General features: G+C 38.7%; 1 protein-coding gene across 3 annotated transcripts in view; it reads right to left on the reverse strand.

Annotated features, from left to right (window-relative positions):
• Nucleotides 1-12841, reverse strand: part of atf7ip (activating transcription factor 7 interacting protein) — a 43772-nt gene extending 30931 nt beyond the window's left edge. Inside the window, exon 1 of one of the 3 annotated variants that reach the window (XM_039687347.2) lies at nucleotides 12572-12841. Coding sequence is in view for 1 of the 3 variants with exons in the window: in XM_039687338.2 (XP_039543272.2) it covers nucleotides 542-547 (6 nt within the window). In the remaining 2 variants the exon portion in view is untranslated. Of the gene's footprint in view, nucleotides 1-541; nucleotides 683-12571 lie in introns of those variants that run through there. The other 2 variants (XM_039687385.2, XM_039687338.2) reach the window with 2 other exon arrangements.
• Nucleotides 12842-14535: the final 1694 nt, after the last annotated feature.

Raw genomic sequence — 14535 nt, forward strand, 5'->3', positions numbered from 1 at the left:
GCTTATACCATCTAAAAAGCTGCCAACGCTGAAAATAATAGACTTGAGGCCCGTTCACACCAAGGACAATTTCTATAAAGATAACGATAAAGATATAGGCTAGAGCTAAATCGTTCTCAATATTAAAGAATAGCAGAATTCACACCACAGCTTTAACGAAAAGAAACTAATCACTTACACAATGATCTTATCCAGCTGATGAAAGAGCCAATCTGAATCCATCCTGCTGTAACGAGCTCGAGCACGTTTAGAATAAACAAAACTATATCGTCCGCTGGTGTGGACGCTAATATAGTTGTCTTTATAGTTATCGTTCCTGGTGTGAATGGGCCTTAACACTAGCTTCAAGTTACGAGCTACGAGTTAGCTACGTAGCACTAGCTATGAGTTCACAAATCTGACTCCAGGTATCTGTTGATGGACTTCTTGGATAATCAGTCAAGTATTACATATAACACACACATGCTTTGCATTACATTGCACCCTGCTTTTCAAACAAATATTAGCAAACCAATACTTAAGAATTAAATTGTTTACTTACCGTCATCACAGACAGGTTGATTATAGTACTGTCCCATATTTCAATAATAGTAACTTTGCAAATCCTGCCACATATTGTGAGTGTTTTACAAACAAATCAATGTTAAAATGTGCCAAACAAACAAATAATCCCACATTTACGCAATCAGACACACCATTAGGCACATCCTTTTTCTACAACCAGGAACACAGCAAGAATGTCTGGGGAAAAACCAAATACACTGCCCTATCAGTGCTGGATTACCTTAACTGCTCTCTTTATCAATTCAACAAGACTATTACGCTTATTGCAGGGGTGGGGTCATTCAAATGAACACCACCTCCTGACCTCACAATGTGACCTCTTTAAAACAAGTCGTTACTCCAGAGTGAAAAATTACAAGCTCTATTTGGATCGCTAGCATGTTTTGATTTCTGTAATTTCACTGAGTACAATGACCCCTTATGCCAAAATATCAATGTAAATTTGATTCCTCAAGACATGAACCCTTTAATGAGGGTTTAAACTGGACATGCTCTGAAAAAAACAACAACATTTAAACATAGAACTGTTCAAAATAGCGTAAAAGTACGCAAAATATCAAACTACCTGAAACTATAGTTTTGGAGACACAGTCACACTGCAGTGTAGCTCCACCCTCTAGCTACCAAGTAGCAGGCAGAGCAGGCAATGGAAAATTACTGGAGAGTACAGACCATACCATTATAAAACTGAGAGGGGGAGACACTCTTGTATCGGCAGAGAAAGCCAGTCGCAGGAAACAGCATTAAACAACAGAGATTTCATTGATTGGGAATGGTAAAAACAGTATCTAAACCCTTACCTTCTCCTGTAGTTCCAGCAGAACAGACAATAGCCAAGTAATTATATGACTGGGAAGAGAGATTGTGTAACATTTGTGTCCATTGAGTGCTTATGTAACGAGTAACTTACTTGATGTTGTATGATCACACATGAAAGTGAAAAATGCTTTTATTGACGAAAGCTGGAAAGCATCCTGCACAATCAAACGGTAATTGTCGCAAAATAAATAATCAAGTCCTGGGATTAATGATATGAGAAGAGCTGACAGTTAAGCCCTAATTTTCGTAGATTAGTTATACTTATTTTTATACTAGGATCTAGTTTACACCTAGCATGAAGACAGAAAGTAGGCAAAGAAACAGGAATCTGATATCGTCTCAGAGGACAAAATGCGAGAGAAAAGAAACCTCCACTTTCTAGAAACTGCCTAGAATAGATATTCAGGTGTGTTAATTATTAAAACAAAACCAATTACAACGAATGAGGAAAAAAGGACAATAATAAATCAATCATGATTTGGTTCCATGCATACTTATAGGTTTACTGCCAATATCGAAGCACTGAAAAATTGCATGCAATTAATGTGCATTGAAAATTGGACTCAAGAGACAAAGGCCTAGATGTCAGTCATAAATTTAATATATTTTTATATATTGGGAAAATATATATATTCAACTAAATATATGGGATGTTAGGGGCAAGATTACCTGTTTGCACAAATAATGACAGGGAGTAGTGCAGGAAGGGTGGTAAGTTTTTGGCAAAGGCGTTTTGTCATTATTTTGCAATTCCATTTGGTGCCACTGCTGGCGCAAAAAAAAAAAAAGATGATACATTGGCGAAGTTGACGAGTTTGTCACCTACCCGATGGGCCAGTATTGGATTCATGCTGTCAGTTCAGTGCCATAATGTGTGTGTAGTGGGTTCACAAAAACCAAATCAAATGCACACAGACTTACAGATGTGCAGCAGCACAGATGAACAAGCATAATTCCCCTGACAGCACTATTCCAACTGTTTTTTGGAAGCATCAGTTTAAATATGTCAAAACATTAACGTTTTCGTTGTACGCTGCTGGTTCAAATAGGCTTTTAAATAGGTTATTAGCACATAGTCTGGTTGGAAAAACAGATTGCCAACAACCAACCTATTTGGTCCACAAATGCTTCCATTATAAATGACAGTAGCGCTGTATGCCACTGCTTCATAATTCCTGTAGCTTAACTAGCATAGCGCTAACAATGCAAAGGTCACAGGAATGCAAATATGCAGATGAGCATTGGAAAGCAGCCGAGTACTCACGGCAAGGCACTCAAGTACAAAGTCATTACTCTGTCAATCAACACTGTAGAGAAACATTAAGTACGATTAAATATATTCATATCAAACCAGGGCTTAATTAGGTCAGCAACCTTTAACAAATGGTGAGAGCATATAACACAAAGAGTTGTAGAGAAAATAAACCTGTTCCCACGCAAAAAACTTTAGTTATTATGACTAAATTTACAATTGCAAAAAGCTTGTTGGTTGTTAAATGTATGAATTTAAGTAAATGGCACCCCAAATAAAAAAAGAGATGAAGTGGAAAAACAAGAGGCAAGGGTGGACTATACCATAATGTGGTTGTGCATAGGGGAGTGTCCACACCACATGTCATGGTTAATGAGAACAAAAAGCTGCAGCATTTTGAATCAGTTTTGTCGAAGTCCTGTTACCATTTTAAATCCTGATATTTATATCTTGTTTTTTTTTTTAAATCTTGTAAAAATGTTTATACGCCATTTTAATTAAGCAAGCCAGGAGAACTCAATCATGAGCCAACACGTGATAAGTGTGGGGGAGGGGTGACAGAAACAAGGCTATACCATTTACTTTGCAGAGGATATTTTAGGTGTTGTATAACCTGGTAATGTTTCATAATGCCACCTTTTTTAAGCGCAATACAGTTTTGCACATCATTTTTCACTTTTTAAATTATGAAGAATTATCACTGACTCAACTAATTGAATTTCGCTAATCTAATAATGATCAATGTGTTACATGATTCACATCTATCATGCATATTCAATGTTCTACCTGTCGTCTGTTAGTATGGTCCTGAATTAGTGGCCAATATTTGGTGTTGAGCCTGCTGCTACATAGTATGAGCAGTACATTTTTACACTTATTATATGGAATTTAAACAAAAGATGATACATTGCAGTTGACGAGTTTGTCACCTACCCACTATAGGCCAGTATTGGATTCATGCTGTCAGTTCAGTGCCATAATGTGTGTGTAGTTGGTTCACAAAAACCAAATCAATTGCACACAGACTTACAGATGTGCAGCAGCACAGATGAACAAGCATAATTCCCTCACAGCACTATTCCAAAAATATTTGGAAGCATCAGTTTGAATGTCTCAAAACATTAACGTTTTCATTGTACGCTGCTGGTTTAAAAAGCTGACAAGTCTGTTAGCAACCTTAAATTATTGTAAATGGGCTCTTAAATTGGTTGTTAGTACATAGCCTGGTTGAAAGAAACATAGTTCTTCCATTAAAGAAACATAGTTCACCCAAAAAAGAAAACTTGCCATCATGTACTCACCCTCCTGTGACACAATTTAGGAATGATTAGGCCTAAATGATGACACATTTAAATTCCTAAATGCGACTAGGCTAATGTGTGGCCACTCTAAAGCTAAATTCACCCTGATCTATAACATGCATGATCATATACCAGAATTATCATGTACGATTAGTGCATGTTGAAGATAAAAATAATAAATCATGCCTTCTTAATATGAGACCAACAACACAGACAACTATTTACAGAGGCGCTGGTTTACTGCAAAACAATCAATGTAAAATTAATCTTCATCAGCTAGATTCAGAATCTGAAAAATTAGATCAGGTGATTATTTTTTTATTTATCGCTTTACTTTGTTGGTTTGTGGTTATTTCATTATATGTTCTTCTATTACCTTAAAATTTTAAAACATTTCTTAAACTAATCAGTCACTAAACGACACATAATTAAAAATCGTGAAATGTCCTAAAACACAAAATAGTTTTAGCGCTAAAAAATTTGCAAATATCACGTTATCATTACGTCACAAATAGCTAGTGACCTGAAATCATTGTTGTTCACAGTGGCGATGTACATTCAGGAAGTAAAGCTGTGCAAACACAACCGGTTTCAACCAGTTCTGTCCTGTTCTCTACACTCAAGATATGAGCAGCTCTCCTTCTCCTTCCATTCCTTTTACCCTATTTTTTATCAAGTATTTATTTTGATGGGAAAATTTCTGTCTTAAAACATATACATTTTAGATTAAAGACTTAACTTTACCTTTTTCGAATTGACTAATAATCGACAACAGTTTTAATAATTATGAAACCTCTTAAATTTGTTTAATCGCTTTATGCATGAAAGAGGCTAGGCTTTATGTATTTTGACTGATGTGTTGTACAAATAAAAAAAAAAACAACATTCATGTGGCACTAATAGCTAGCGACATGAAATCACCCCGGTTTCACACAGTTCTGTCCTATTTTCTTTACTTAGAAAATGAGAAGCTCTCTCTTTTCCCCTTTTGAGTTTGTTTTGATAAGGTCATTAAAAAAATGAATAAATACCACATTTCAATACATTGTACAACCACGACCTGTGATATAACAGCACCTAACAGAGCTTAAAAGGGAATAGAAAACTGAACCATGTACTCATGGAAACGCAAGTTAAACATTTTACTTGCCACTGCAAAGCTTGCAACTGTAATTGCATTTTAAGAAAGTACACTAGACCTGACGTCAGTGAACAAACTATTTGTCTACGACTATCACATGGCAAAGAAGTGGAAAACACACCGAGAAACGCATAATACAACAGCACAGCTACTCTGTGATTCAAGCAAGCACAGCCGTTCCCCTCCCCCCACAGTGAATGTCAATGGGTGAGTGGAAAATTACTGACAGAAAGGGCTGTACCATTTAAGAGAGCTTTAGGGGTGGAACAAAAAAAAAATGTGCGTAGTTTAATAATGTATTAAAAGAGATATTACCCCAAGAGTAGAAAAAAATAATCTATTGCTTTACTGTTATGAAATGAAAGCAACTATTAAAACTGTGTGGAATGAGTACACAGACAGGGGAAGTAGGACAGCTCAGCCATGACTACTTGGTGGCACATGACGTCCACAAGATGCATATGTTATTAGATCAAGCATTCTGAATATTTTTAATGGCTGTCAATAACTTGAATCAAAAATCGCATACTTCCCTACTACATAGTAGGGGGTAAACAGTATGTGAACAGGTATTATGTCCGAATTCACAGAATTCTTAAAATAGTAGGCGACAAATACCCGAAGATATCTGAAGTGCGCGTCCAATGAGCACTTTACTATCCCATGAAGCCACAGAACAGATGAAGTGACACAACTGACGCAAGTAGGTCACATGAAAGGTAGCAAAGTATGTAGTGTATGCGAGTTTCAGACTACACGTTTTTTTCTGTTACGAGTCACTGTCAGATTATGCGATTTTGCTCCTTAAATTCTTGTCCTGACATGGACATACATCTAGCCATTTTAACGACATGCAGGGATGTCATCGAGAAGGTAGATCTAGTGACTGACTTCACAAGAGCGTAAACAAACAATAGCACTTTGGCATGGTAGTGCCTTTTTCACTTTGGCATGGTAGTGCCTTCAGGAAACATCATATACCCCTTTTCCACCAACAAGAGCCAGGTGCTGGTTCAGAGCTAGAGCTAGTGCTGGTTCGGAGTTGGTTCGACTGACGAGCTTTCAAAGAACCGGTTTGCCTTTCCACAGGCAATCACAGAGCCAGATCTTACATCACTGTATCTCATGTTGCCCAGCAACGCTAGCGCGGCACACACAAACACACTAGGCTTGTTCGAGATGGTTCGGCACTGTGAATCTTGAACTGCGAAAGCGATTCGAAAAAATATTAGATTCAAAAGCAGAAGGAGTCATTAACTCTGCAAACACTCCCGCAGCTCCGATCAGTCCACACTGCTCCGATGCATCTCAAACAGGCCTTCCATCAACATTGGCGGTTGTTGCGTTACTATTTATGCTCATGGCTTTGCAAACCTACATCGGTATCCAAACATGGCGAATCCAGCACGTCCGTGCAGCTCGCCGTAACTTGCATTAACGGAGATTACAATCAAACTGTTATTAGCACGATTAGCTGCGATTTAAAAAATGGCGGACACAAGTTTCTATTTGTCTTGTTGGTCACAGGAACCCTGCCCCCAGCTGCTGACGTAAGCGGTTCTTACTTCTAGAGCAGCAATGATCTGGAGCTACTTAAGAACCACTTTTACTGGTTCGGAGATGGTGCTTTGGTGGTCGAAAAACCAAGAACCGATTTGAAACTAGGCTCTGGCTCCGAACCAGCACCAGCTCGGCCTTGGTGGAAAAGGGGTAATATAGGCAGGAGTATTGTTGTTACTCCAGGAAACTCTATTGCATAATTCCACCTAGCAGCAGCACCAATTCATTTTGCCATGTTTGAAAGCTGTGCAAGGAATAGGTTCTGTGCTCCTATTGGTCAATGACAGAACCCAGGAGATCAGAAATAAAAAATGACTGTCGATTACTTTCTGTCGTGTAGTGTCGGGTTTCGTTCACGATGACACACTGTACGAGATGAAACGATTGATTCTTGTGTCCCAACAGCCATTGTTTTCGGATCTGTAGATTGTTTGCTTTGTTCCGAAACAGGGACTTAATTTGTACAATGTTCCATTTTCTTCTTGGTTTGATTTGCTTTCACAAGGCAACATTTCAAAGCGTACCAAAAGTCTTTTTGCAAGTCACGTGTGAGAAAAACTGTCCTCTTAATGGTTAGAGTTTTCTCTGCTTCATCCATAAAGAAAGATTGACAAGTTTTTGACAAGATTGACGAGAGCTTATTGGCTTCATCTGTAGCTATCGTGACACGCAACCACTTCGAGATGAAGAGGTGCTCTTTTCTTTTCAGTTACGATAACTAATAACACAGAATCAGACACAGCGGATTTCTATAGAACCCATTTCCCGTTACGAATTATGATACCACTTGGTTCGTTGGTTCATTGGTCTGTTGGGTCAGATTGCTTTCTCATCTCAAACGAACAGCCCCAGAGTTCGTTTTCAATCAGACCAAGACCTGGCGAGCAGTTGCTTTCGTGCGGATCTGAGCAAGATTGCGATGTTCATATACCTAAACGATCTAAACTAAGGGAGAAAACGCACGACGAAACAAACACTCCAAACGAGCCAGGTGTGGCAATGCCCTTATTCTCTGGTGGTGGGTCAATAGCTCAACTTGATTGCACAACTATATCTCAATGTTGCTCAGCAGGGCTCATGTTCAGGGTTCTGAACTCAAGTGAATGTACCTTCAACAAGGACTGGACCATCTTTGTTATTTGGCAAGACAGTTCAAAGAGAATGACTGACACCAACAATTGTTGATGATTAGCAAAGATTTGCCTAAAATCTCTTATAGCTAATGGATCTGTTGTTCCAATCTGACAAGATGAATTCACTGCCGTCAGCTCCAATCCCTAATAACATGATTCAGCAGACCATTCTACCATCTTCTAGTCCACATTTCCAGCCCAGTATTGTACTGTTACTAGTGAAAAAGTTTGTCACCGGCTTCCAAAACCCACAGTCAGTCTACTAATTCGATGATCAACCTCAATGAAATTTAAGAAAATTATGCACCATGTTTTCAAGCAATGCAGAACAGATGTACATGCCAAAACTGGCCACAGCATGTCAGTTGTCTTCACAGTAGTCAAATCTTCAAACAGTAGGCTATAAAGAAGACCCCAATGTGTCCATCAGATGGAGTGATCTGATCCAACAAGTTCACTTACATCATGGATTATGCCCATAATCTCATAGAATGCTACACTAAACAGAGGTTGTAAAGTGTATCAGACTCAGAATGATTGTAGTACTATTGGTTTATTTAATTTCATGAAAGCTTGCTAAAAGGTGTCTGTGTACTAGGCACAAATATCTAAACAAATCAACTCTGCAATGAATCATTTGAACTGGCATTACTGATTCAAGTGATCCAAATCCCTTTATAAGTTAGGTTCTTTTACACGTACAAACACAAAACCTCTCAAAGAATACTCCATTGTATAGCATACGTGAACACAGGCAGTTGAATAGAAAGTTAAAAGACAATTAGTCTCTGCACTTTCTCTCAAAATATAAGCACAAAAGCATACTGTAAAACAACAACCATGGGCAACTTGTGGACAAACTAATTAGTGCAAAAAAAAAACGGAAGGATACACTTATTTACTGACAATATGTTCCCTTCCCATCCAGATGTTATATGCAGTAAGTTTGAATTGGGTCAAAGCAGTAAAGCAAAGTGATCAATCTGAATCATTATAGTAAACAAATCTATGGTTTCAAAAGAAGCATCTGTAAAGGTCATGTTCATAAAACAATTATGGTTCTTTAAAATAAAGAAGGGACACCATTTGTTGATCATATTTAATAAGTCTGTTTTGTACAGAAACTTATTGTAAATAGTATTGTTCTGATATAAAAGATTCCAGAATTACCATTTTTGTATGTAATCTAAAGGCCTTTGATCTAAATTGGCAAATGCTTTTAGTGAGGTACACTGCATTCATGGTATTCATTTTTATCAGTTCATGCTTTCCCTGGTCTTCTGGGATCTATGAGTGACATGAGTGTGTTCTTCAATGACAACAGTGCATTAATATAGAACACTGATTAAAATGACTTGGAACTATTAAACATTTTTATTGTATACCTTCCAGCCAATCAGAATCGAGTATTCAGAAAGACCATGGTATAATTAGACTTAATAACTGCAAGCTAAACAAAAAAATTATGAAGTGCAGTGCTTGGCAAATTACAAGATCTATTACTCCAAATAAATTCCAGTGGACCCTTAAAGCTGCAGTCCGTAGTTTTTCCTCTTTGTCACCATCTCTGTTCGAAATCTGCAATTGCACTTATTCACGGAATTATCAACTTTACGTAGGTTGTGCCTCGGCACGGTAGAGCGTGGAGACGCTTTTCTTGCAATGAAATGGAATAACCGTGGAAGTGTTAGTAATATCTATTTCACGGATAGCTTGTTTCTGTATTGTTTCCATATGAAAATGTCAATGTAAAGTATTTGCTTTTGTTTTAAATTATGTTGTTCCATTATTATGGTTGTTGTCATCTGTCATCTGTACAAGCAGGATGTGGCGGTTGGTCTGTGTGGTATTTGTCCTGTCCCTCCTCCACTGTGATTGGACGGCTGGGTAAAAATTGACAGTGATGAGTGCTTTGTTTTCTCTCGGCGGCCAGTAAAAAACTTGTCCCGAGAGAAATAGATGCTAAGAGACTGATCACGCTGTTGCCGTTTTCAAAACGCGGAGCTCCCATTGAAAACAATTGGAAAAATCTGCTAGCCTCAGGAAAAACTGCATTGGTGGACACATGGCCTAATTGCAACCTTTTTGTACTTTACATGGTGGGGGTCACTAGCCTGGCTCCGCCCTCCTACCGCTCAATTTTAATTTTCCTTTCGTACTACGTCTGGGATTGTGGTGTATTCTTTGGTTTTCTTAATTCTAACCGGTAAATTTTTTACCGGTCCAATCAGCGAACAGAGGGAATTGCTGAGAACGATGATGTTGATGTCGTGCGCTAGTTTGAGTCATCATATGTCACGACCAAGCACCAACATTCTAATCTGAAAATCTTCTACATCGAAAATCCGCTAGAGGGAGGTCCCAAAAGGGAACAAATATCCATAGACCCCATGTTAAAATGTCCGTTTTCACAGCATAAATGTGTTTTTACAGGTTGGTCCCATGGACTTTTATTGTATTTTTTCGATAGGTTCCGAGTGCCTGACAACCGTGAGGGGGGTGATTTTTTTTTTTCTAACTCGTTAGTTTAGATCATATTTAGAAATAAAATGTTTGACAAATAAGGGCGTGGTTAACTTTGATTGACAGCTGATAACGCCTGCGCCGAGTGGAATTCCTGAAATTTGACGTCTCGGCCATGATCTGACACAACACATCATACCACCTCTGTATCCTTTCTTAACATTTGTATTGAAATACCGTACATTACATGGGTTGCTCTGCTAAAAACTGCACTAACCAACACTATAGGACTAGGAGTACTTCGCTAATTTTTTCCGGTAAGTGACATTCCACTACTATTTTACATAGCACTATTTAGCATCAGTGTTTATGGCCAGTGGGACTGCAACAGTCAGCATTAAATCGCCTTAGATAAGTTAGCGTCCGAGGTACTTTACCTATGGTTATAATTGACGTTTGAAACACTGTAAATGTGTCTGCCAAATGAACAAATGTAACATAAGAATCGCCTTAGATAAGTCAGGGTCCGAGGTACTTTACCTGTGGTTATAACTGATGTTTGAAACACTGTAAATGTGTCTGCCAAATGAATAAATGTAACATAAGAATAGACTGATCGGCAAGCTCGTTTGGTCGCACGTCAGAGGCGCCCACGCCATTGGATGTGCAGTTGCCGCAGCACAGCCTATGAGCGAGTTATGCAGCTTTAAATACGTTTTACATATAGGCTTCAGTAAATCGAGGAAAAGGAGTTTCAACATAAGAATGATACTGACTGTAAAAAGTAGCTTAGTCTGCCAGTTGATCTTGTAACGGTACAGATAGCTGAGGCTGCCTGGCTGAAGAGGCGCGTCCACCGGCCGGCTCAGTCTCACACAAAGCCCGCCATTTTACCCATGCATTATATGAAATGACCAGAAGGTGGGCGGGGTTAGGATTTCCAAAGATTTTCCAAAATGGCGGCACCCATACCCCCCATAAACGGCCTCAAACCGTTTTTCAGAAAGTCTATGGATGATGTCACAGACGCTTTGTCCATATTTTTTACAGCCTACGGTCACGGCCAAACGTTAGTGATTGGTTATAGCAGATCCAGAGTGGCTCTGGGCATAACCAATAGTTTTAAACTTCAACAGAGTACCCGCCTTCAAGGAAATTAGGCCGTGTGTCCACCAAAGCGTTTTCAGCTACGCTCTGCTGAAGAAGGACAGCTTTGGGAGCTTGAGACGTTTCGTTGCTGTGATACAGAATATCCACAGCACAGTTAATTTGTAACTGATTTCGCAGAAAATTTGTTTCATAATTAAAATGTTTTTTTTTCATCCATTTTGTTCGGTTAGCTCTGCTGGTTGATGTCGTTGTACAGAAAGAATGTTGTGACAGTTGATCGTGTGGTTTAGTCCCGCCCCTCTTCCACTGTGATTGGACGGCTGGGTAAAAAGTGACAATGATGAGCGCTGCGTTTTACCCAAAGTTGAACATTTTTCAACTCTCGGCGACTAGTAAAAAACACCGGCGCTCAGCGCTTAAGCTTTAAAAAAAAATGCTCAGCGCCTCGTTACGCTCATGTCGTTAAAGAAACGCAGCAGGGCCTCCCATTGAAAACAATCGGAAACATACGCCAGGCGAATGGAAAAACGCTTTGGTGAACACACGGCCTTAACGCTTGTCAATGGAGCGAGGCCAGACTCTCTGTACAACTGAAATTGACGAGAGTCTGGTGGGACCAGGCTGGGGGTTCGCCTCAGGGGGCCCGATATATTGAGTTCACATGACCATCCAAATACTACTTGTTGGACACTTTCTCTCAGAGAATACATTATCATGGCAGACAAAATGTAATGTTTCTACAATGACATCAGTAACAAAACTTATGCAAACAATGCTACATCACACTAATATCAGTCAGCCAACATAAAAACATTATATGTTATATATACACATGTGCAGCTTTTTTTTTACCTTTTGGATTTGTAAATATAAGTGATTTTTCCAGGTTTAGAAGAAATCAAATTGAAGTTATCACTTTAAGAAAAGGGGGGAAAAGATACTCATTTCAATTTAACCTAATAAATTTAACATAAAAAGCATATAGTCTAAATTGTGTTGAGTGTTTTATTTTATTTAAATTGAGTTTCTAGATGAGTTTACACCTGACGTGCAATTAGTGACAGGTAAAACCACGTAACAGTTTAAAAATAAACATAGCCCAAATTCAAGATAAGAACAATTACATAAATAATACATTAATGAAAATAAATGCATATTAAGTGACAAATATTCTCAGAAAAACGAAGGACAAACAATTCATTTAGCAGAACCAAGTGTGAAAACTCACCCAGTGTTTTGATCAGTCGGAGCACATACAACCGGTACCTCCAAAAAATCGTTACCACAACGGTCTACGTGTAATATTGTATACGTTTAAAAACAGAACATCAGCAAACGCGGGTTCGGTTGGTAACGTCTTTATCGTCACGCAACGGAATCGCATACAGTCACACATGCAGCAGCACAAGGTGACTGACTGTTGGCTACAGTGTGAGCAGGCTGACAGCAACTCAACAGTGTAGTTTGCTTGGTGATTCGCGCTCTCCTCTCCTGTCCTCCAACGGTACAACAACAGGGGGAGGAGACATGCTTTTCGCGGGACAAGGGACAACGTGAGAATCGAAATAAGCTCCTCCCATCATCCCTCGAACGTTTTCAGGAACGGGTGTTCACAATGTTAAATCTAAATGTATGTTGGTACATTTTACATAGTTTAAAATCCATAAGTAGATTATGGGAATCTCGATTTCTCATGTTCAACCGTCCACACATGAATTTTGTTTGGGTTCCACATGAGTGTCAAGTGGACAGGATTAGCAAATGATGTATTCATGTATTTGCAGAACGATCAACAAAAGTTAGAATTTTTAACAACTGGATTATTTTTGTATTATTTATTTATTTATTTAATTATTGAGATTGCATACAACGCAGCAACCAAGCTCGAATTTTGGTCAAACCCTGGCAATATATATTTTTTTTAACTGTATATTATGTGAGTTACATTAAAAAGAGTCATGAACTGGCTGTCAGAATGATTTACCCACATGTGCTGCGGCATAGTTTTTTGGTTGAATTCGAATCAGGGATGAAAATCATTTGTTTGGGTTATTTCCGGTTACAGAGTTACCTCTCCGATTGATCCATATGATTCACCAAAAAGAACCGGTTCATGTGAGTATCTTCGGTTCCATCCATAGACACCATCCCAACCATACATATCTATGATCCCAACGGTGTGATCAATGCACCAACCCATGTGCTGTATCATTGATTCACTAGAATGAATCGATTCAAAAGAGTCATTCGTTCGGGATTTGGAGTACCGGTCACGCTGTTTCGCGCTGCATTCTTTTGTGGTGAGGGGGATGGGAGCTTGCTGACCCGTGGGAGGAGTCGTCTGACTCTGTCCATGCATGCAGGCTCAATTATTTATTTATTTTTTTATGATCGCCTCTTTTTAACAAACCTAAATAAACAAGTAATGTAAAAAATGCACATTAAAAGCACACATCCAAACACCTTCCAGAGCCGTTCGACGATTCACGATGGCTTTATTTGTGTGAGCTGAAGGTCAGCCATTTTGTCATTACTTGCAGCATGCGTAGCTGTTTGAAATGTCTACTATGCAGTACCGCCTACCAGCTGTTGGGCTCGATAGAAGATACGAGAGACGTTTATTTGTGACCCATTTAAGATAAAATTCAGTGGATTAGGTCTATATTTGCATAACCAAATGTATCTTAATCAAACAATAAATAAATGATTATGATAATGATGATATTTTAATAAATTAAGAATCCCTTCAGTGCTGAAACGTTTCTGTTAGACTCCACTTGATTGAGAATTTAGATTCAATAAGTTAGCGGAGGTAAAATGTGGTATGACAGTACACTACACCAGTACATGGTGTACATTACACAAACCAGTATGATAAAGAACAAGAAGTAACTTAGCCTACTTCTCTCAGACAGAGTATAGAGCAGGAAGATCATTTGGCCCCGCCTCTTTTTTAAGCCATCCACACAAAGCTCCTGAAACGACACTTGGTCATTGATAGACGACGGTATTTTTGTATCATATAAAAGCCACGATAAATAACGATGTCAAATTGACTATCACTTAAAATCAATCACCTCAGTGCTAGAGGTTTTCGAGGCAGAGCGGGCAGAACACGCTCGAGAATGATAATATGAAGGCAGGTTTACAAGATTCATCAGAACACACTGATGACACTATAAAATGTTTAGT

The sequence above is a fragment of the Pimephales promelas genome, chromosome 6 (assembly GCF_988280905.1).
Source record: "Pimephales promelas chromosome 6, fPimPro1.hap1.1, whole genome shotgun sequence".
Taxonomy (NCBI): Eukaryota; Metazoa; Chordata; class Actinopteri; order Cypriniformes; family Leuciscidae; genus Pimephales; species Pimephales promelas.